Source organism: Hippopotamus amphibius, chromosome 8 (assembly GCF_030028045.1).
Source record: "Hippopotamus amphibius kiboko isolate mHipAmp2 chromosome 8, mHipAmp2.hap2, whole genome shotgun sequence".
Classification (NCBI taxonomy): Eukaryota; Metazoa; Chordata; class Mammalia; order Artiodactyla; family Hippopotamidae; genus Hippopotamus; species Hippopotamus amphibius.
In genome coordinates, this window is record NC_080193.1 from 92,916,890 (window position 1) to 92,941,201 (window position 24,312).

Below are 24,312 nucleotides of genomic sequence, written 5' to 3' on the forward strand. Positions count from 1 at the left end.
TTTTATATAAACACCAACAGATACCTTGACAAGGATATTAAAGAAGACTCCATATTTTCATTAATTGAATCAAAATATAAAATAGCCCCTAAAGAAGTTGAGAGTTGCATACAATTTTTATAAGCATAGCAGCACTTTCACACATGTAACAGCAAACACGTAAACATTAGAAGATCAGAATTAGCCACCATAGTGCACTAATGTCCATATCTCAGTGTGGATAAGATCTGAATCAGGGAACCCATACCTACAATCAGAGAAAGCTATTGCTAAATTATTCAGGCCAATATATAATAGAATGATCAAAATTGTTTAAAAAGTAGTAAATTTAGAAGTCTTAACAGACTTCTATTCAGTGTTACCCATATCATGTTTAACACAAAAGAATAAAACAGTATTAGTAATTAAGTATTATTTATCTTCTCCTGGTAAATACCTTTTCTACAGGAACACTAACCTTTCATGCATATCAATTCTGTAATAGGCCCTTGTGCTAGATATATCACATATGTTATTTCCTTGAATCGTGACAAAAACCCTTTGATGCACAGATTATTCTTTCCAGTTTATAAAGATGGAAGCATATAAATTAAGTAATTTGCCCAGGTTTGTTACTATAAGTGGCAGACCTGGGTTTCATATACAGATTAGGCTTCAAAATAATTCAAACTCTGAAACAGTTTCTGCCAAAGTACATGCTGCAGTATGTTAATAGGTGCTATGCTGAAGGAAAAAATGAATTGTGACAGTTAACTCATGCAAGAATAAGTTATAGACGTATTAAATTAAGCATAAAAAATAATATATTTTTCTCCTTTAACAAAACACATATGTGACATACATGGATAGATACGTATGCACAATTTCTAAGACCGAAAAGAAATTAGGATAAATGGACAAATAGAAAAACTAATCAATAGCCTATGAAAACTCATCCATAGCTTATGAGAAAGTAATTTTAATTATATTGGTAGTATATGCTAGGTTCTGAAAAGCCATTCTTATATCATATGTATTATTGATCAGTAAACAAAATTAAATGATTAAAAAATAATGTAACAAATTATTAACTGCAGTTGAAAGCTATTTTAAGGAAAATATCTAAAATTTAGCTAAAGTTTTCCTTATAATAAGCTCTGAGTAATTGTTGCTAAACCAGCTGTTGGCTGCATAAGTAATCTACAAATTTTAGTATATGCTTTTCAATTACTCCTTTAATAAGATTCTTAAATTTTATTTAAATGTAAAGAAAACATGAATATTTCCCAAAATATAACAGGTATGTATTTCTAAGTTTGATGTTTAAATATTTAAGATATAAAATGTTGTGTAAAGTTGCTTATACATATTGCAATGTTTATATATCCTTTCCAACTTGTCCTCTGTTCTTACTCATTTGAATAAAAAATATCAATGTTTTCTGGATAATATCTTTACAATACTTTAAAGCATGGTTTCCAGCAAAAATATATAAGGGGCATTAAAATATTAATCTGTTTACAGATAGAAGCATAACAACTTAAATAGAATTTTTTCACTTGAAAGAGCATGTCTATACTCCAACCCCAAAGAGGTTAAGAATTAAATTAGGCAGCAAAAGGAAGAAACACACAAGTTAGCAGTGTCTTATCTATCCTAATTTTTTCCCTGATTTCTTGAGTGTTTGTGTGTGTGTGTGTGTGTGTGTGACCAGAGCACACAGGTCAGGACACAAAGTGAAGTAAGGTAGGTTTTCAATATACAAAATTGTAATCTAGCTCCAAATTTAATTTTTAAGGAGTCGTCAAAGCAACATATTTGAACTACAGTGGATTCCATGTGATTTTCTTTTTTATAACCTCTACAATGAAAAATACATTCTACATCTAATATTACCTTTTAAAACTATTCAAATCTATATGGAATTCTTCTATTTTGCTTCTCTTTAATAAACATGTTGATACATTTAAAGCTTCACATGTATAATCACCAAAGTCTCAATAAAGTATTGATAGTCATTTCTTTCTCTTAAATGTGACTTCTGTGATGGAAAACGACATTCAATTAATTGCATAATGATTCTTATTTCTTTTAGAGTAGAATAGATTTCATAGATAGAAGGAAATTATGTTATAATGTATAGTTATCTTCACAAAAACTAAACTGTTGACTATTTTAGTAACCCACTGGTTGGCTTAAAGAGAGAAGAAAAAGTGCTTTTCCAGTATTAACACAATTTGTTTCCTTAATTCAAAAGAAAATAGTTTAAAGCATAAGAATTAACTTTAGAGTACAATCTCATATGTTACAGAAAAATACAGAGAAATTAACATGGCATATCAGGAAGCCAGATATCTAACTGGCTTCAGAAGTAAAGATATACAATTATCTAAGGAAGATTAATCTGGTTTATAAAGGCAAGTTTAAGCAAGAATTATTCAATGCCACACAGAATAGACCATTGGAGAACCATCTAGGAGGCACCTAAGGTAGTCCATGGAGACCAGCCTTAGAAGGGTGGGAGTGATAATTAAAAGGAAAAGGAGCTGTGCAATAGGTGGTTTGAAGGTGGTTTTTGAAAGTCCCCCAGAACCTCCACCAGAGCCCCCAAATCCAACCAAAATAAACATTAAGTAAATTTGCTCTGCCAATGAAGCTTCAAGATAAGTTTGTTAGACCCTTATCAATCAGATTTTTAACCCCTAAGTCTCCCCTCCCCACCCCACCCCCATTTAAAAATGCAAAACCTGCCAATTAATGTGAAAAAGGCATCAATGGGAGGTTGGGAGACACTGGAAGGACAGGATTGAAGATGATAATGCCATATTTTTCAACTGACTGAATTAGTAGATTGCAGACACTATTAAAAGGCATTTTGAAAGTGAAGAAATTAGCCTATTTATGAAATATGATGATTTGTGAATTGTCATTAATTTTGAGGTAATGGTAGTATCTTAAAATGGAAATTATTATAAATAGCTAAATTACTGGTGTAAAGCTAAGTATGGCAATATATAGGTTTGAAAGCCATGAACAAAGAAGTTATATTTGAAAATATATTATAGAATCATAAAAGTCATTTGAGGAATATCAACTCTATTTATAACATGGTTTTAGTGGAGAAAACTAATGTATTCTCAGTTCCAAAAAAGAATTATTAGAATAAAACTCAATGTGAATCATCTATAGTACTTGTGAAATATCTTCTTTTTTAATGTTTTATTTTGACAAGAACATGGTTTTGTAGCAAAGCATGAGGAAATATATACAGTAGACAGAGATGATACAGAGAAATCTGAGACAATGCACTTGAAAATCTTGAGTCTTCAGACTTCCCTTTACTCTGTGAACCTAAAGTGGCCTGCTCCTCCCTGTTAAAGGCTAGCATTCCTCCCATGACCAAAAGCAATTCAGTCCTCTGCCTTGCAAGACAGTTCACTTCCCTCTTACAATATACTTCCCACCTCATCCCTGGACAACTGACCAAAATCCATTTAGGTCACAATATAACCTCACCAGGGAAGTACTGACTCCACTTAGAGAGAAGAAGAACCACTCCCAAAGGAATTGCAGTAATTAGCCAATACGTATCTATGAGTGCCAAGAGAGAACATGTAGGTCTAGATTCTGAGGCTTTTGAGGCAAAGGAGGTAGAACATAAAGTTGGACAAGGGAGAATTTATAAATATGGGAGTACTCTCCTCTGACATAGGATTTAGCACCCTGGGAAGGACCCTGGTGTTAATAAGATGTTAGGAGGGCTCCTAAAAGCTTCAAAAAATTGATGACCTAACTAAATAAAGTAGAAATGCCAAAACTATCATGAAAAAATAGTGGAAAAAAGGATCAAAAGACTCAGAGAAATGAGCATGTGAGAGTGCATATACTATTCAAGGCTGAAGAACCCATGAGACAACCACAGGATGACCAGAGGATACAGCAACTACAAAAGCATCAAAGATTGCACTCGAGAAGGGGGCAGCGACATCACTGAGAAACTCAGTTGTGGCTCTCCTCTAGGATGATGGTAGATGTTACTAGAGAACCAGGGTTCCTGAAACCAATAGGCATGACAGGAGCCTGTGGAAAGAAAATCAGATGGGAGCACGTAAATATCAAAAGCAAGGTGGGCACAATTACGGAAGAGATCAGAGTAGCTACAGGGAGACCCGGATCCAGAGAGAGCTAGGGAGATAATTCACAGAATTAACATCCTTATAAGACCAGAAATATGGGAAGCCAACAAGGGTAATGCTCAGTCTACATAACAAGAAGAAATCGAGGCTCGATTATCAAGAGGCAGAGGGCAGCCATCACATAAAAAGTCACAATCTCTTGTCTGATTTCCAGACCTGAGCCAGTTTTTACACACTGAACCTTTTGACTGAAGCAGTGGTCAGGCCTCTAGCAAGAAGGATCCTACAGCACTACAGCAAGTATATATGATGATTTACTCAGACAGCTGTACACAGAAGAAGAAGGAAGACCCATATATTTGAGACTCTTGAAAGAGGGTATAGCACAGTATTGATACTCAAGAATTTACAGTGTTATGATGACCCCATTAGTTGAGGAATATGGAGACCAGGTAATGAAGTATTGGCCCAGGTCTGGCTCCTGAGATAAGATCCATGAACCCACCTGGTGGTCATTTCTTTAGTCTCCAAGTAAGTAATTTGAAAGGACATACAAGGTAATTGTCAGAACTCCATCATTTGTTCTTGACCTATGGAATAAGAGTGGCTGTAGTAGGAAATGCCAAGTGAAAGGCTCTGAAACTGCTCCTTCTCTGATGAATATAACCAAAAATAATATGTAAACTGAGGCAGGGCAGGGGGCATGTTGGGAGAAATTTGTGAAAGGATGTCGATGTGGCAGTCACCATCATATTCTCATATAATCCCCTATCTTAACATGGCAAAGACAAAAGTACAACTTAACTCCTTTCCCTTAGGGCCATGTAAATTCCTCTATTTTCCACCAAATTACAGTAATCCTGATCGTCTTTACATTCCACTATATTAATGAAATCACCCTAAATGGGTCTGGTGAGCAAGAAGTGGCAAGTACCCTAGATGTCTTAATAAGACACAAGTGTGCCAGAGAAGAAGTAAGCACTAAGGAAATTCTGAGGACTAGAGCATGCTGAGATAGTGCTTCTAAATAAAAGGCAAGTTGCTGCTTATTATCCTCCATCATAGTTTAAATGATGTTTGGGCCAAGAAAAGTTTTGCAACAGGTCCAGGGTATGATGCAAAACATTATACCTGCCCCTTAGACCTTATGGCTCAGCAGATCCAATGGTGCTCAAATTATCTGTGGAAAATAAGAATGCTGTAAGAAAGTGTATAAAAAGCTCCAACAGAACTACAGTACTGACCTCCAGACTTCTGCAGAAAAGCCATGCTCCTCTCTGTTGATCACTATTCCTATCTATTCTCCTTTGAAAGCTCCCAGTCATTTGTTATTGTTAAGTCCTTAGTGTCTCTACCACTCCTGAGCTCTGGCAGAGACTAAGAACTTTTATAATACCAAATGACTATATGACCTGAGTTGCTTATCATGAACTAGAAATGCTATCTGTCCTTAAAGCCATGATTCTAAATATGCAAGAATAAAAAAAAGTTCATCTAAAAATGGAATAATTATAACTGAAATTGTGCTTGCGCACATCAGAAAGGCACAAGTAAATTACATGAGCAGGCAGCTTAGAATCCCAAATTCCCACTCCAGTTTCAATGCCATATGTCCTTCTACTATATACCTGTGGCCTTGTGAGAAGTTCACCATGACAAGGAACAGAGAAAAAAACAAAATCTAGCCTAGTTTCTAGATGGGCTTGCACGATATGCCATCCCTGCTACCAATGGATAGCCGCTGGATTATAATTCTCCCAAAGAGGACCCCCCTCTGGGCCTGAGAACTATGACGTCTTCAAGCATGAAGACTGGGCACAGGGTCAGTAACAAGGACTTCCCCTAAGCAAGAGGGATTGCCACCACTCAGTGCTAATGTCCAGCTTGCCAACAACAGAAGCCAACATGGAACCCTTGTTATGGCACCTTACCACAGGAAACCAGCCTGCCCCCTGGTGGCAGACATTGTTTTGAACCTCTTCCATTTTGGAGGGGCTACTGATTTGTTTTCACTGGACAAATACGTATTTATCATATCATGCAAGGTTCACTTAGGAAAACAAAAACCTGACTCTGAATCACCTTCTAAGTCTTCTCAAAGGGACAGTAGCCATTTACGAGGGCAATTCTTTTACCTCAGACCTTTCAGAGATAATTAGAAATTAACTTTGAGTGGATTCCCTCTATTGGAAACATAAAAACACCATCCAATAGCCAAACTAGGAGCTTATTATGGCCTCATGATAAATGGCATTTTGGCTCAAGTCTGTTCCACAGTAAACCAGAGGGTTTATGGACTCGATCCCTGGTTATTTCCTCAGTCTCTGACTGTACACCAGATACAGTATAGACATATTAGTCAATTAGTAAACTTCCCATTGGTTCACTGATTCATGAAGTAAGCACCACTATGGTAGGAAGGATGAAGCAGAAGCTCTAGAAATTAACCCTGCCAAGAGAGTAAACTAAGAGCAAATCAGTCCTGTGGGAATTACAGAAATTTGTGCCAAAACAAAGTATTTGAAAGATATACAGGATAGATACCCATAACATCTTCATTAATTACCAGTTTGGCCTTTGCAGAAAATTTATGGATCTTAGAAAATGATTGTGGATTATTGTAAAATTAATAAGGTGTGGTCTACAATGGCAACTACTACTGCAGGTGGGATATTTGCCTTCACTGTTCTGAGTGTACCACAATCCAAATACTTAGAAATTTCCTTATTCATTGTCATGAAATATCACACAATTCATACTTATGAACAAAGTATGCATTTTACAGTGAAAGAAATACGGTTATAGGTGAACACCTGCAGAATTAATGATAGGACATCCCCCAGAAACAGATGGCCTGCTAGAATAGTGGAATAGCTTATTAAAATATCAGCTACAGTGTTAGTTTAAAAACAACACCAGTGTTGTTCTCACATAGTCACAGAAACCAAGGGTTCACAGCAACAGAAGTAGCCCCTCTAATTATTACATCTAATAAGCAACCTGCAAAGATTTTGCCTCCTGTGCTAACAACCTTAGGCTCTGCTATTCAACGGCTTAGTCTGAAAGGGAAGAATGCTTCTACTGTGGCACATACAGAAGGCATCATCAAATTAAAATTAAGTCCACCATCTAGTGATTCAGGGACTTTTGTGACAGTTTCGCACTCTTTGACACAGCTGCTACTAAATGGTGGATTTGCAGAGAAACTTCTGGAACCCAGCAAAAAATCTGGGGAACACCTAAGTACATCCATGTTAAGTAGTAAATGTCAATGGAAACCTACAACAATCCAAGACAGCAGGACCACTAAATACTCATATCCTTCAGGATTAAAGACATAGGTCAACCCACCACATAAAGAATTCCAATGAGCGCTGGCTAAGCAAAACACAAACCCTGCATGAGAACTAAAAGAAGGGAGAGGCATATAACGTACACGTCATGACAAGAAATAGACTATTAAGCTATAAATATTTTTGTTAAATATATATTAATTAATAAGTTTTCTCTAATCCTTCCCCTAGTATTATGCGTTAAAATTCCTTCCCCCATGCCCTGCATCCTTTCCATACCTCCAGCTCCTACTAGACAGCCTCTTACCACTTCATAGTCCCCCTACCTGGTGGACCCAATTCCTCCATTCTGGTAACAATGCTTTCCCACTGCGCCTCCAACACAAAAAAAGTTTCCTGCCATTGCCAATCTCTAAGTTGTCTGCCTGTCCCCTAGATGACATCTTAGTTCTTCTGTCACCTATGTAAAAAATTCCATGTATTAAAGTTATTTTGTTCAAACAATCTGAAGTAGCTCTTTTTCTGACTTAATGATTTCCTGATTTTGCCTGAATGAAAAGGCAAAACATCTGAAAAATTATTAAATAACTGCTTTTAAAATTGCAGAAGTGAATAAAACATACCTCCTACCCTATGTTTCCTTCACTTTTATAGAGAAGGATACATGACAAAGATTTTACATGCAGAATAAAACCCAAGGATCAACCCCTAATGAAAGGAGGCAAACTATCTTGAGAGATATACACTTTTGTGTTGGGACTGAATAGGAACGCAAAGCTTGGAATGACATTAGAGCACCCCTGCCCCCGACACACACATGAGATCTGGCACCTTATCACGAAACAGAATGGTAGGATATGAGGGTGGAGTGTGGGAAAGGAAAGGCAGCCCCAGTAAAATACACTAACGTGTTTTAACCCCAAAGTTACAAAATGTCTCTATTTATTGGCCCCTGTTGGAGCTATGGCCTGCCCAGTCTTCCTGCCTGCTCTGCTCCAACATCCCTGGCAGCTGACTTTGTCACCCACTTACAGACAGCCCACAGTAAGCCTTTACACATCCTTAAGTGCAAAAGAAACTCATGCAAGCTTTGAATTTTGATTATGACACAGAGCAGAATATCTTTAACTACTGACCTGAAACAATCATTTCTAAATATGTCTTACTACCTGAAAAAGAACGCCTATGCCACATCAGAAGATGAAAATGTTTCAGATGACAGCCACCACTATCACACCCCAAATCCCTAACTCTGATTTTTTTTTAATTATTGTGAGTGTTTTATTTGCTCCCTGACCTACTAACCTCTGTGGGGATAAATAAAGATTATCCAAACAAAAGCAAGTACTTATTGACAGCAATGGAGTCATCTACCACCACTGCTTACATTTGGAAGAGACTCAAATTATAGGCAGATGGAGAAGTGGGAAATCTTTATGGCGGCAAAAGAGGAGGGTCTGTCCTGATGGAGCTTGGAGATATGGGGAAGGTGGAGGCAGGCTAACTAAGAGAGGGGATCTCACTCAAATACCATAAACCTAAAAATTAATATTGATAATAGAGGAAGAGTAAAACACTAGTCTAAATATCACAAAAAAAGTGATTATCAAAGCCTTAGTATAACCTAAAAAGTATTTCATCCGTATTTTATTCAAGTATTATATATAATACTAGATTCCAATACATACCTTTGAGGAAGTAAAATGTTATAGATACTAGCTAAGTAAATGATTATTTGAATTCATAAAAATCTGTTGTTCTTATAGCATTACTGCTACTAAAAAACTTATATTTGTAAATGCTTTCATTTTTAAACAAATGTCAGATATTTTAGAACTCAAAGGTAACAACTACTTTATAAAAACATTCATTACCACAGCTAAACTTTTATGCAATTTTCATAACAAGAAACTAAACCCTTCATAGGTTTTGTGTAATTTTCTTTCTTCCTCATTTTTGATCTCTTTGTCTGACCAGACATTTTTATACCATTTTTCTGTAATCACTGTAGAAGATTTTAACTATCATCCTGATTGCACAGCAAAGGCACTCAGATATAAGGAGATTCTTAAATGGGGCATAATTCTTTCCATTCTGCTTTTTAAAAAGACTAATGAAAGTCTGAGGCTATAGTATGAGGAAATAAATAAGGGATGATCTGATAGTTCTTTTGGACAAAGGTAATTTTAAGCAGAAAAGTGAGCAGGTGAGCAGAAATGGCCATGATTAAGTTTGAGTGTATGGCAGAGTTATTCACTGAGCTGTCTGCCACTAATAAATGTGTATCCCTCTATTAACTAGTTACTAGTAACATTTAAGAACCTCCATTTGCCATCTATAGACCAAGTGGTTTGGACTACATAACTTTTAAATTCATTTTCCAATAAAATAACAATACGAGTCCACGGATCTGAATATCTGAGAGTTAAGTATGAATTAATGGAAACAAAAATATCATACCTTTGTATCAACTTTCATCTTTGTTTTACATCTGCTTTGTTCTCTGGCTTCACGGAGACCTTTCTGAGTAGGACCTTCTGGTGCATTTTCCTTTCCATAATTAGGAACAACTATAAGATAATACAATTTACTCTTAATGTTTATACTGTTTGTCTGTAAGAAATATTAGAGCCAAAAAAAGAAAGCCAAATTCATTATACACGTTTTTTTCTTTTGGGGGGGGTACACCAGGTTTAATCATCTGTTTTTATACACATATCCCCGTATTCCCTCCCTTCCTTGACTCCCCCCCCTCAAATTATACACGTTTTTGAAGTATTAAACTAATAATATTAAAACCATACTAAAATGTTGTAAATGAAGTCTCAAATTCATTTCCCAAAAATGCAGGATGGCACTGCTGCAAGGTTAGTGAAATGGCACTGTGAGCCAGTTGGAGAGCATATGAGCCAATCTCAGTTACATTATATCTAAATTCCTGTTATCATGAGGTTTCATGTATTTATAAACAAAGCTGAAGGGGGTCAAATGAGGAAATGGTAAGCAATTAGAAAATTTCCCAAAGGAAAATGGATAATAAACAAGAGATTTTTAAATGAATATTATATTAATGAAATATTCTCTATGCTTCACAATGTTGAGAAAAACAGAAAAGGAAACACAGTGTAACATTCTAATATAGTTGTAATATTGGTCCCCAAACTCTCCTGGACATAAAGAGCAGTCCTAAAGGAAGCATCTGAGGGAAAAAGAAAAGTGACAGGAAAAGTCTGTTTCTTTTTCACATCTTTCCATATATATATATACATGTTTAGGAATACATAACTTCCCCCCGTACTTCTAAATAGCCAGCTGATTTCAAATAACTAATATGGTTATAATCATTAACTCATAATTAAATGACTAAATGTTCTAATTTATAACATTAATGTATAATAAAGAAAAGACGACAAACAAAAATATCTGAGTGGTTTCAATGTCCAGGCTCTCAAATAATCCTGATGTTGTAAAGGTAAGTAAGCATATGCTAGCATTTAGTTTCTTTCCTGATCTAATTTTTCCTATTCAGTACCAGTTCAAAAGAAGAAAACCATCAAAATAACTCCCACAATAGCATAAAAACCGAATGTTGCATAAGTTAGCACTACATGAAAGTACTTTAAAAATTTCAAACACTTCGGTATCCAGACTGCTTGTCCTCCTTCATTGGTGCTACAAGTTAGAGCCCCACAGCATCTGGAAGTCAAAATGTGGAGAAAAGGCAACAATTACAGCTCACTGAGAGGAAAGAAAAATTTTCACTTCAGATTCTCTTTTATTGTATTCTCCTCTTCAACGGCCAAGAGTGAAAGCCTGAAAATGATAATAATTTAAGATAATGATAGTTAGGATTTATGCCTCATTGATGTTTTACTATCTAACAGCTACTGGTCTAAACAATTTACCCATATTGTTTCATGAAATCCTGTCAATTACCCTGTGAAGGTCACTACACTTTGTTCCCTTTTACATATAAGGAGAATTTGTACAGCAATATCTACAGGGAAGAAAGGCGAAAGCAGTAAGGAGAGAAATCCACGATTCCAGCAGTAATTTTAGGAATATGAGCAGATCTCAGGTAGCATGCAAAACATTACTAAGCACCACTGTGTAAAAAGAATTTTGAAAAAAGCAAGAAACAAACAAAATGGTAAGGATAAATGAAACTAAAAAATCAAAAAGGGCTTGGTTATGAGTATATGTAGTTGTTCCACAAGCAAAATGGAATTATAAGAATTTACAATTTAATAATATTTTAGGAAAAAATTCAACATTTGCAACTAAAACATGAGAATACACATTGCATAATGTTGTGTAATTGAAAGAAAAATAACATTTCTTAATTATTTCTCAGTGTACCAAGAATAAACATGATTTCCACTCTCTATCAGATAAACATCACTTTTGTTTATACGAAGATCTGTGGAACAAACGAGAGGCTCAAACATTGGGTCCTTGTCACATTCATGGTTAAGTGAATATAATTTTCAAATTTCACATAGTGCTTCTTAATGTTTAGTAATATTCTAGCAAAGTCCATTTCTCCATCATAGCATCCTCATGTTTATCATCTTAATGCTTGTTAATAAAAAGGCCTATAGTACTGACTGCTGCTATGCAGATTCCCAAATTTTATTTGGGCACAAACATTATCTTAAGGAAGGTACAATTCCTTAAGAGAAATAAACATTAAATAAACACACATTTTAACTTATAAAAATTATAGTTATTGTACTCCCAGCTAAATTTCACCCATTCAACCATTTCTTCATGAATGCACACATTCAACCCATGTTACCTGAACATGTTCAGGCCCCTGGTTAAATGTCAAATATGCATGAATACATTCACTTAACAAATATGTAAGTACCTTTATTGTGCCAGTCCCTAACCCCATTATGGATGAAACACAGCTGAAAAGAGAATTATTTAACTGAATAAATGTTTTGAAGAAATTATTCATAATTTATCCCAGGGAGATAAATAGAAAATATCTAAGAGATTAGGAAGCTCCAATGAGATCAAGTACACATCTAATTGGAATTCAGAAAATGGTAATAGAGACAAAGGGAAAGAGGCTATATTTGAAATGATAATATATCTTTCTAAACTAGACCATATACTACATATAGTCATAAGAAACTGACATCTTGTAGTGAAATTCTGAACAACAAAAAATACTCAACTTAAAAAGGGAATTAGTTAAACTAAAACCTTTGTTCTACTATATATGACATCTGTTTGTGATGCTCTGAGGTCAGCTTTCACAGTTTTTCACTTCATAAAACATTTCCAATGTCTAGATGTTCTTCCTGAGTTCACAGTTTCCTATCATAAATTACACAATATCATAAAACATAATTATATGTATATTTATAACCTACTCTGGAAATAGGTATCATTGTATTCAAATTGCAATCTCATATGAAATCAAAGTATTTTCAGCTAACACAAACATAATAAAAACCAGCATACTGACAAACTTTTTGAGCTTATGTAATTTGCACAAAAAAAGTTTTATCTCATAATATGTAATACTAAAGTGCTATCTGTGTAGTTTCTTATAAATATTTGACACATATTACTTTCCATCACAGCAAAGAAAAATGTAACAAAACTCTTACTTCAAATATCTAGATAATAATTCACTATTTCATAATTTGTCCTAGGAATTTTTCTATTATTCTACATACCACACAAAAGTAAATATAGAATTATAAACCCTTTACAGGTGAGAAACTTAACTACTAAAGAATTAATAATATTCCCTGTAGGTGGTAGCAATTATGGATAATTTTTAAAACATTTTATCATTTAAAATTTTTCTGTAATAAACACATCACTTTGATAGTTAAAAATATGGTATATTTAAAATTCTTTGATAACTAGTCCAAGTCCAAGTTTTATCTTATTCCTTAAATTCAGAGAAAAAAACAATTAATTTTTCTTTTTCCTAAAGTTCAGAGTAAATGACAATCAAGTCATTGTTTCCTAACTACAGGCAGTATTACATTTAATCTGAAGAATTTCTACTGCCATACCAACTTCTGCTGAAAATAAATGGAAATTACATAGATAAATGACAGACAGATAAAATATTTTAAAAATTAAACTAAAATGAGAAAACGAAGAGGGAGAGTTAAATATATGAAAATAATTGTGAAGCACAGCAGGATTTATGAAGAACCACCAGTTAACCAATAAACCAACTTCTTTTCAAAGAAGTTAATGAAGTAAGGTTCCAGCTGATTAGCCAATCTAAGTGATACCGAGTCGGAGATCACACAGCCAAATGCTGACAGACACAAGAAGCTTAGGAAAAGGAACTGCAAGCCCTTTATTTAAAACTAGATGGCATGTTTATAAAGAGCACAAAATTATTCAGCACAGAACTTAAGGAATTACTTTTACTCAGGTAATTGAGACTATGCAACTAAAAAAAAAAAACGAAAACTTATTTTCTTCATGTTGGGTTTGAATTTATTTCTTTTGATCAAAAGTCACTTCAAAATATCACAGTTAAAAATGTAATTACAAACTTGATCTTCGAAGTAACTTACAAATGTCAAGTCTAGAAAAACATGTAATGTATTCACTTATGAATTAGATTAAATGCCAGGAGATAATTTCATAAAGGAGTTACCTATAAGCCATTAGTTTATTTTAATAGAGATGTCAAGGATAAATAAATAAAATCATAAATTCTTACAAGTAGAATGTAACATTTAGAGATTAACTGAAGCACGCATCAACTCAATGCATGGTTCCTCAACATTTAAGCCTTCTTATATTTATTATTTTTCACAATCTTTAGTCATTTTGAGAGTTAGAGTTGCTGAGATTATAGTAGTTTCACATCCTCATATTTATATCTGATTGTATTCTTCCTAAAAGTTATCTGTATATGAAAAAAGTAATTTTTTGCTCTAAACAGAAATACATATTCTTTGAAAAAAATGCAGTTAAGGAAAAAAATGTAGAAATAATTACATCACACAAATAAAATTATGTAAACATTTTGGTGTTTCTTTCATATATTTAACAGACATGACCTTCTACTACATGTTTTTATTTCTTAACATTAACATTATAACATGAACATTTTCTTATGTATGATTTTTAAAGATTTTCTAGTTTTGTGTGATCAACTGTATTGAAACATTCACATGTTGTGAAAGATTAAGACTGCTTGTATTGTTTTGTTACTATATGTATGAGTGCAATAAACATCCTTGTGCACGGACTCTCCGGGCATCACTGAACATAACTGATATTTCTTTAACGTAAAATAGCAGCAAAGGAACTACTGAATCAAGGCTAAGACAAAGTTTTTGAATATGAGAATACTACATATCTCTTTTAAGCTTTAATTAATCAGAGAACACAATGAATAGTCATCTGGAAATAATACGTTATTTTTATTAAAAATTCACCATTTTTCAGTCTTTCTGTATTTTAGAGTTTCCCATCATTCTTTTTTAAATCAACATTATTGAGGTATAATTTACATAAAATAAAATGCATACATTTTAAATGTAGAGTTGGGTAAGTTTTGACAAAGATAAGTAGGCACATAACCAACCACCAAAATCAAGATACAGTACATTTGCATTACCCCCCCAAAATTACTATTTTCATATCCTTTGCATACCTTATAAACATTATTTTACAATGCTATAATTTTAGTTTTTATCTATCACTTTCCTTTTAAAAAAATTAATCTTTATATTAACCAGAATTTAACACTTCTAAATATCTGTACAGTATTCAGTTCTATACATCTAATTTTCTTCTGGGTTACTTTTCTTTTGCCCATAGAAAATACTTTAGGATCTTCTGCACTTTAGAATGGCTTGCAACACAATCTCTCACCTTCATTTATATTAAAATGTTTATATTTCACTCTAATTTCTGAAGATTTTCTCACATAAATTTTGAATATGATCCATCCAGGAATAATTTTCTTAGTTTTTATAGTTAGCTGCTTTTTTTAGATCTATGAGTTAATGTTTCACATCAAATCTGGAAAATTTTTAGGTCATCTTCTGTTTATTTTTATGCTCCATTCTCACTTTTTTCCTTTGGAACTCCAATTACCTGTATGTTAAATACACAAATTTTCCCTCAATTTTTTTCTCTCCCTTAGAACAGATGATTTTTATTGATGGCTCTTAAAATTCACTGACTTCCGTTATCTCTGATCTTTTGTGAAGCATAAAATTTTTATTTTAGTTACTATATTGTTCAGTACGAGACCTCTATTTCTTTTTCTTTTTTTTCTTTTTTTTTTGCATTTCCACTTACCTGCCAAGATTCTCTACCTCTTCATTTATAACTGTCATATTTTCCTTTGAGTCCTGGATCATATTAAAAATAGTTAAATAGTTGCTTTAGCATTTTTATCTGCTAAATCCAACACCTGGGCCATCCGAGTATAGGTTTCTATTTATTACTTTGTGTTCACATTTTCCAGTTTCTATAACATGACTAGAAAATTTTAATTACACACTGAGCAGTATGATGGTAGATTATCAAAGACTCTGGACAATTATCTTCCTCTGAACAGTACTGATTTTTGTTCTAGCAGGCAGTTTAATTTTCTGATGATCACCTTCAATTCCAGGCTTAATTTTATGCTCTGTTAGAGTGGATCCATGGAAAGCCCAAAATATTTCCCAAGGTTCTCTAACTTGTCAAAATTCAAACTCTAAACTCTGTTTCCCCTAGGAATCCTGTGGAAAGTTTCTTTTTGGTTTTATAGGGTGGGTACAGGATGCTTAATGTTAATATGGTGTTAGTAACATGTTGAAGAAGTCTTTCTATCCAGGCAAGGCCAGAACACCAATGTATCCCATCACGGCTTGACATCTAGAACCCCTGGTCCCCTCTTTTTTTTTTTTTTTAACTGTTTTTAATTTTTATTGGAGTATATTTGATTTACAAGGTTGTGTTAGTTTCAGGTGTACAGCAAAATGAATCAGTTACACACATACATATTTCCACTCTTTTTTAGATTATTTTCCCATATAGGCCATTACAGAGTATTGAGTAGAGTTCCCTGTGCTATATAGTAGGTCCTTATTAGTTATCTATTTTACATATAGTAGTATGTATATGTCAATCTCAAATCTCCCAATCTATCAACCCCTTTACCCCCTGGAAACCATAAGTTTGTTTTCTATATCTGTAACTCTATTTCTGTTTTGTAGATAAGTTCATTTGTACCCTTTCTTTAGATTCTACATATAAGTGATATCATATGATATTTGTCTTTCTCTGTCTGACTTACTTCACTCAGTATGACAATCTGTAGAATAGCCAAAGCAATCTTGAGAAAGAAACACAGAGCTGGAGGAATCAGGGTCCCTGACTTCAGACTATACTACAAAGCTACAGTAATCAAAACAGTGTGAACTGGCACATAAACAGAAATATAGATCACTGGTCCCCACTTAATCCTATAGTCTTCTCTCTCTGGTAAGTCTCAAGTAGTCTTGCATGTGCAGCCCAGCCATCAACTAAGGACTCATAGTAACCACCCTCACAAACCAGGAAGAACCAGGCATGTTCATTGCAGCACCCTCTTATCTGGTGCCTTTTCCTACAGATTTCAGATGCTTCAACAACTCATAAACTATAACCTTTGCCTTTTCAGTTCATACAGGACCACCATTCTCCTCTCGATCTCCATCTCCATCGAGTTTGGTTTGGAAATTTTCCCAGACGAAAAGCCATGGTGATGGTGAAGCTCAACTTATAAATTTTCCTTCTATCATGTGCCTTCTATGACTTGTGATGTCTTCCAATGCCTAAAAATAGTTGTCTCAAATATAGTCTAGTTTTAGAGTAAAATGGGGGTAAGGCTAGTCTCATACCAGGTACTCCATCAGGACCAGAAGCAGAAGTCCTCCCATTTAGGTTTATTCATATTTTTCTCTAAAATTAATCTATACAATTTCATATCTATATTTCCTCTTGATCCTGTCATTAACATTTAGTTTGTGAAAATTACCACACAATTTATTCACTTCTAAATGAATAATTTTGAGTTCTGATAGGGTTGAGAAATTAACCTATCAGAATTTTGAGTTCTGATAAGATTGAAAAATCATCAACCAATAATAAATTACAGTTTTATCATATTTCACTTTTACCTCTAATTTCAGGAGCATGCAAACTATGCCCTATTTCCATATGCTTCAGTGTTTCTTTAAGTCCAGATATCTAAAAAGTAAAATCCAGAGATATGAGGTTATATACTAAATGACTGGAAAAAAGGGTTAAAAAATGCAATGTTTAAATATTGATTACAAAATAAAGAAAATATTAATCTCTCGGATTAATTCCTATGTATTTTAAAAATTTCAACATTAATAGCAACAAAAGAAACAATTTTAAGATTAAATTCAACTGCACGGCAAGTATTAAGTACCTATTATGGTAAACATCTGAAACATTTATTTCATAACATAGTTTTCTGAACCAAGAATACTCATTGCACACTTTTAATGATAATTATTCATGTCTCTACTTTGAGAGAGTTTTCTCCTCTGTTGAAATTGCTTCACAACAGCCTAATTAATCTTTATGTCCATAAAAGATGAGGTAAGTATTACTTGGGAAGCAAGATATGAAAAGACTGTTGTTATCCTAAAACTCTTAGCTCATTTTCCAGCCACAAACACTCCTGGTTTTATTAAACTTATTTTATAATTAAGAACATTTGTTAGTTTGGTGGCATACCATTTACCTATATTTCCTGAACAACAGACTTAAATTCAACCTTAAAAAACTATCTCATCCCTCATATGATTATACCAACACAAAATATCATCTCTTTAATTATATACAGACACACACATTTTTCTACTATCACTGAATAGCAACATTTCTTTATTAATAGAAAATAGCAGATAATAATTTGTAATCTATGGATTAGTATTTATGAAATGCCTGGGTGGGAAAAAAAGTGCTTGGATTCCAAAATGATTACAAAATTTTTAATGAATTTCTTATTTAGCATAGTGTAAAATTTACATAAAAGTTACACATATGGTACAGAGAATGCCTGTATACCCTGTACCCTATTTCCCCTGTTAATACCATGCATTACCATGGTACATCATCAGGCTCAACATCCAAACCAAATTAGGTTGCGGTCCATCTATAAGTGCCCACAAATATTTCCTTTGTCCCTTAACATACTTCATTATTTTATTGGGTATTTCCTCCTTTCCTTCCTCCTTTCCTTCCTTACTTGTTTTCTTTTTTACTTTATGAACATTTCTTACTTTTTAGCACAAGATGGCCCAAATGCTCACCCAGGCTCATTTTGTATGTTCCTTGCCCAGACTACAATTAGCCACTTCTCCAAGGAGCACTTCTTCCTCTTATTGATGAACAGTATTAGAAATTGATATTGAGCACTGGGTATACCCATTGCTACCGCAGTGTCATCATTTCTAGGCCCTCTCGGGAGACAGACCTAGAAATACAGACATATATATGCATGTATTTTTTAGAATATCTCCTGAATTGAGCCCCATGATCCAAAAAAGATACAACATAACTCATTATATATATATACTAACAAATAAATTATATTTTATGTTTTTTTAAACATGGGGCTTTAATTCAGAATTTTGGACATTTTTGGTAATTTTGTAAATCTGAAAGTAATTAAATTATAGCTGTTTCCATAAGATTTAAATAAATTTAAAAGTTATCACATTGTTTATTGTCAAAAGAATTTGGAAACACATACTTATTAGATTTTTGTCATCTCACAGTATATTTTCACTCTTTTATATACAAACTAAATATAATTAAAAATTCTAAAATCTAACCCTTCTTCATACAAAGTATTTGAGAAGTCTATATGTTTAGAAAAACATAGTAAGCTAAATGGTCATTAAGATAAGGTTTTTAAGGAAATGACAATGAATGAGAGTCAGGACAATGAGGTCACAGATGTTAAGGATCTCACAGATGCAGAGGCCATGGAATAAGCAAGGTACATTAGGTTCACACTCAAAAGAACCACCCAAAATCATGTTACTAAGCACCAGAAATATAACCAAACCAGTCACACTACACTAGAAGCTGAACGCCAAGAGGACAGCATGTAGATTTCCAGCCAGTGGATACATAAGTGTCTCTTGTACTAGAAGCCATCTGAGAAGAGTGAGAAGAAGATGCTATTTGAAGACAGAAAGTTAACACTGATAGTTATTTTTTAGCTAAACAATCAGTTAATACAACATTCAAACACCCTGTGTTAAAATAGGCAAAGAGACTATTTTAACCCAGAAAGATCTGAAGAGTCTTTAATAGCAGGTTATGTTTTATTTGGCCTTCAGCAGAAGTGAGGGTTCGAAGACAAAATATGTTGTAGATAATAAAGATACAGTTCTTTACACAGCTGAAGATTAGTGTGTAAAATACAACCCTTCCTCATAGAGAGAATGATTTTCATTTTTAAAAGTTTTCATTTTAGATACATATCAATCACAAGGCAAGTAGTTTTACCTTTGTTTAACAGGTGAGGAAAGAGTCATATATGTAAAATTACCTGAATATTCACATGGCTAACTTTGCAGAACAGCTGGGACCGATTCCTACCACTCCTAATCCTTGGCTCTTTTAACTAAACCAGTGATGAGCAATCTGAAACCCAAAGACAGTTTGTGGCCTAAATACGTCGTCACTATGGCCTTTGGTCTAACCTCGTATTAGAGACAGGGGAACTTACGGCCATTCCAGGAAGATAACTTAGCCCTAATCATATTGATATTGACTAGAAGATCCAGTGATAGACAGGTGGCAAACGTAGAAGTCAACAGTGTGGAGGGGAGTGTAGGCACTTGCCATCATGGATGCCTGGGAAGCCCTGATATCCCTGAACAGTGAAACTTAGTCTGAGCGGTCTGTCAGAGATGACAAAGTATATGTGGTCACTTGGGAATGTATGGCTAGGTCACTGATGGATTCCTCCTGAGAGAAGAGTAATAGGAGATGAGCATGAGAACAGGGGGAAAAGGAGAGTAAGATGGTAGCAAAAGTCTAAGCTGATTTGTGGGAGGAAAAGAGGCAGGAGAAAATATTCCTTTGGGGGTGAACTGCATGGACTTTCCATTCATTATCCCATCTAAGTTTCACAACAATATTAAAAGATAGGTCATTGTGGCTATACTTTATGTATGAGAAATCTGAGTTTAAAGTGTTTAGGTAAGGTCCAGGTTTATAACTGTCAATGCTGGCATTTAAAACCCAGTTTAAATGTTGTTATGTTTTAATGGCTGAGTTTTTCCCTCTAACTGTATTTTAATAATCTACTAAAGTTATATTTCAATTAACTTTAATTCAACAATACTCTTTGTAGTTTTAAAACAGATAAAATATTAATACTCTTCCTGGATGTTTCCAGATGAATCTTTTTTACATGACAATTGGTGGAAATCTTTTAAAATTTAACTCAGAAACAAAACCAATATTTCTAATAATGTTATAAAAAATAAATGGTTAAAAATCATTTTCAGGTAGCTTGGACGGTCTCCTTACCTGTTCCACTGCTCTGTCTCTTTCCAAAGAGGTCAGCATTTTCTGCTTCAGTAAAGCATGGTGCTTCTCATGTAATATTCTTATAGTTGGTTCATAAGATGCATAATGTAACTTCAACCTATGAAAAATAAAGGGCATCTTAAAGGGTAACTGAGATTAAATCAGCGATTTCCATCTAACATCTAAACTTTTTTTTTCTATTTCTTTTTTGCATTGGAATAAAAAAATGAATAACCATATAAAGATCAACACAACACAGCCAAGAAGTGCAAGAAGTATTATTTGGCATGCAACTTCCCTGCAACTTGGGTGGAGGTGAGAAAGGCACATTTATCTTGAGTTAATGAGTTTTCTATTTCCTTTTGTTATATTCAAGTATGCACCCAGAGTTGCTGCTATTCGTTGACAGAAAACAAAATTGCAGTTTCTTTAATTCAAAAACAATTTTCAAAAAGACAAGGGTTGGGCTTCCCTGGTGGCACAGTGGTTAAGAATCCGCTTGCCGATACAGGGGACAAAGGTTTGATCCTTGGTCCGGGAAGGTCCCACATGCTGCGGAGCTGCTAAGCCTGTGCACCACAATTACTGAGCCTGTGCTGTAGAGCCTGTGAGCACAACTATTGAGCCCACATGCCACAGCTACTGAAGCCTGTGCACCTAGAGCCTGTGCTCCTCAACAAGAGAAGCCACCGTACTGAGAACCCCAAGCACCTCAACGAAGAGTAGCCCCTACTTACCACAACTAGAGAAAGCCCGCACGCATCAAAAAAGACCCAATAAATAAATAAATTTATATTAAAAAAAAGACAAGGGTTACAAACAATAGTTGATTAAACAGTGTCATTCATATCAAAATTAAGGATGATCTTGAAAACAAGTATGAATAACCTCATATTAAGAAAATTAAGTATAAAATATTTTGATATCTCAATTCACCTCAACATGTGATATAAATTTTAAGAATCTGTTTTATTGAAAATGGCTTCAAAATATTTTTTTTGTTTTTATTGAAGTGTGATTTACATGGAGCGAAATATATAAATCTTAAGTATTACAGTGCAGATTTTCAGAAACATGCACGCCCAGGTAGTCCACATTGTCATCAAAATATAAAGCATTTTTAACACTTCAGGAGATTCTAGACTTTCATATGTTTGTAATCACAGAATACGTTCTCTTTAGAAACTGGCTTCTTTCACCCAGCATGTTTTTTTTTAAGATTCTTCCAAGTTGTATATATCATTAATTCATTCCTTTTTACTGTGCGTACTATTCCTTTGTATGTAGATTCTACAGTGTATTTATCCAAGATTATGCTGATGAAGAACTGAGTGGTTTTCAGTTTGGGGTTATTACTAACAAAGTTTCTACGAAAATTCCTACACAAGTCATATAAGACATTTTGGGTTATGTATCTTCATTTCTCTTAGAAATAATACCTAGGAGTTGAATTGCAGAGTTGTAATTTATACTGCCAACAGCAATATATGAGATTCCTGGTTACCTGACCTCTTTGCCAACATTTGGTGATAATTAGTATATCTAGGGTTTGACAATTTTATTATAAATTTTGTCAGTTTTTTATATTTTCATATAGCCAATATATGATTTTGTTGAATTTTTCTTATGTTTATACCTCTGCTAGTTTATTAGTTTCTGATCTTCTTTTTCTTTCTTTGTATTTAATTGTTCTTTTTTGAGTTTCTAAGTTACAAGATTAGATCATTGGTTTAAATTTTCTTCTTTTCTAATATAAGCAATCAATTTCACTTTATGTACTGTTTTGAATCCTGCAAATTTTAATGTTACATTTTGAATCACTCAGTTCAAAATATTTTCTCATTTCCTTCTTTGATTCATGGGTTAAAAGTATGTTACTTAATTTCCAGAGCTTTCTGTCACTGATTTTTAATTTAATTTAGTTGAGGTCAGAGCTACTTTGTATGGATATCAATTCTTTGAAATTTATAGAAATTTGTTTTATGGCTTAGCCTACAACCTATTTTGGTGAGCATTCCATATGCACTTGAAAAGTCCAAAGTATTGATAGAATTCAAGAAATGTTAATTATGCTCAATTAATTTGCCTTGCTCTGTGAACTTAAAAATTTTGCCTACTTTTCTAATAATTGCTACAAGAAGAATGTTAAAATCTCCAGTTATAACTGTGGAAATATCTTTTTTTCCTTTCTGCTTTACCAGGTTTTGTTTCATATATTTTCAAGTCTTACATTAGAATCATGCATAGTATATCTTCCTGATGAACTGACTCTCATCAATATGAAATGACTTCTTTTTCTCTGGTTCTCAGGATGTCTCTGATAATGTTGTTTCTGTAGCCCTTCTCATGCCCTACTGGCTTACAGAGGTGGCCCTCCTGCCCTAGAAAGAGCTAACACTTCAGCTGTGCTGCCAGCAGCTGCAGAGGCCTTTCAAAGTTTACCTTTAAGCTTTTTATAGGACAAGTCTAAAATAGTTCCTTCTCTAAGACTAGAATAGCTCTGTTCCTATGGCATGGTTTATCAAGGGTCTTAACTGAATGCTCAGTGTATTCAGTGAGCTTTCTCCACTGTAGCTGGTCAGAACTCCTACACCTGCAGTCTCTGGAATCTCCATTCTGCCCAGGAGCTGTTCTTCGCAGGCCTCATGTTCTCTCACCATGTACTTTTCACAACTTAATATTTGGTCAAAGACTAAAAGGAACCACTATAGATATTTCTTAAGATCCTTTTCACATACCTCCCTCCTTTTGTGTACCTTCATCTGCAAATTCTAGCTCCCTCAGCAGCCCTGAACTCTGATCTCTGCCTCGTCTGCTCCTCAAGACTACTGCGGTCTGCTTGGGTTCCGCCTTGTCACCCTATTTTCTGAAAAGTGCCTCCAGAGAGAAATCAGGGCTGATCGTGCTGCTCACTTTGTGTATGTCCCTTCTCTTAGGCATTCCAGCTCTACACTGAAAAAATAACACCAAAAATTCTGTCCAGGTTTGTAGATTATTACAGTTGGACAGCTAGTCCAGTACCATCTGAAGAGCTAGCTTCAGTTATTCTGACACAACTCAAAGCAGAAGTCCCTCAAAATAATTTTACATTTGCTTTTATTAAAAAATTAAAACAGTAGTCCTCATTTTATAAAATAAATATTTTTGCATGGATGTATTTATGAAAGTTATTGATTTGTAAATCATGTTTCTCTCAATAAAATTTTGAATATACTTCATTGATGACAGTAATAAAACCTAAGCATTAAAGTTATAATATATATTTATATTATATGTAATAATATGTAATTTTATATATACTATACATTATATTCAGTGTGTATTAATTCAGTCACACTCAGCAA

The 24,312-nt window shown here is 34.0% G+C and overlaps 1 protein-coding gene across 1 annotated transcript in view; it reads right to left on the reverse strand.

Annotated features, from left to right (window-relative positions):
* Positions 1-24,312, reverse strand: part of SPAG16 (sperm associated antigen 16) — a 939,339-nt gene that overhangs the window by 853,917 nt on the left and 61,110 nt on the right. The window contains exons 7-9 of the mRNA XM_057746094.1: positions 20,969-21,086; positions 17,563-17,632; positions 9,869-9,978 (exon numbers count right to left, since the gene is read on the reverse strand). Of these exons, the coding sequence (XP_057602077.1) occupies positions 9,869-9,978; positions 17,563-17,632; positions 20,969-21,086 (298 nt within the window). The remainder of the gene's footprint in view (positions 1-9,868; positions 9,979-17,562; positions 17,633-20,968; positions 21,087-24,312) is intronic.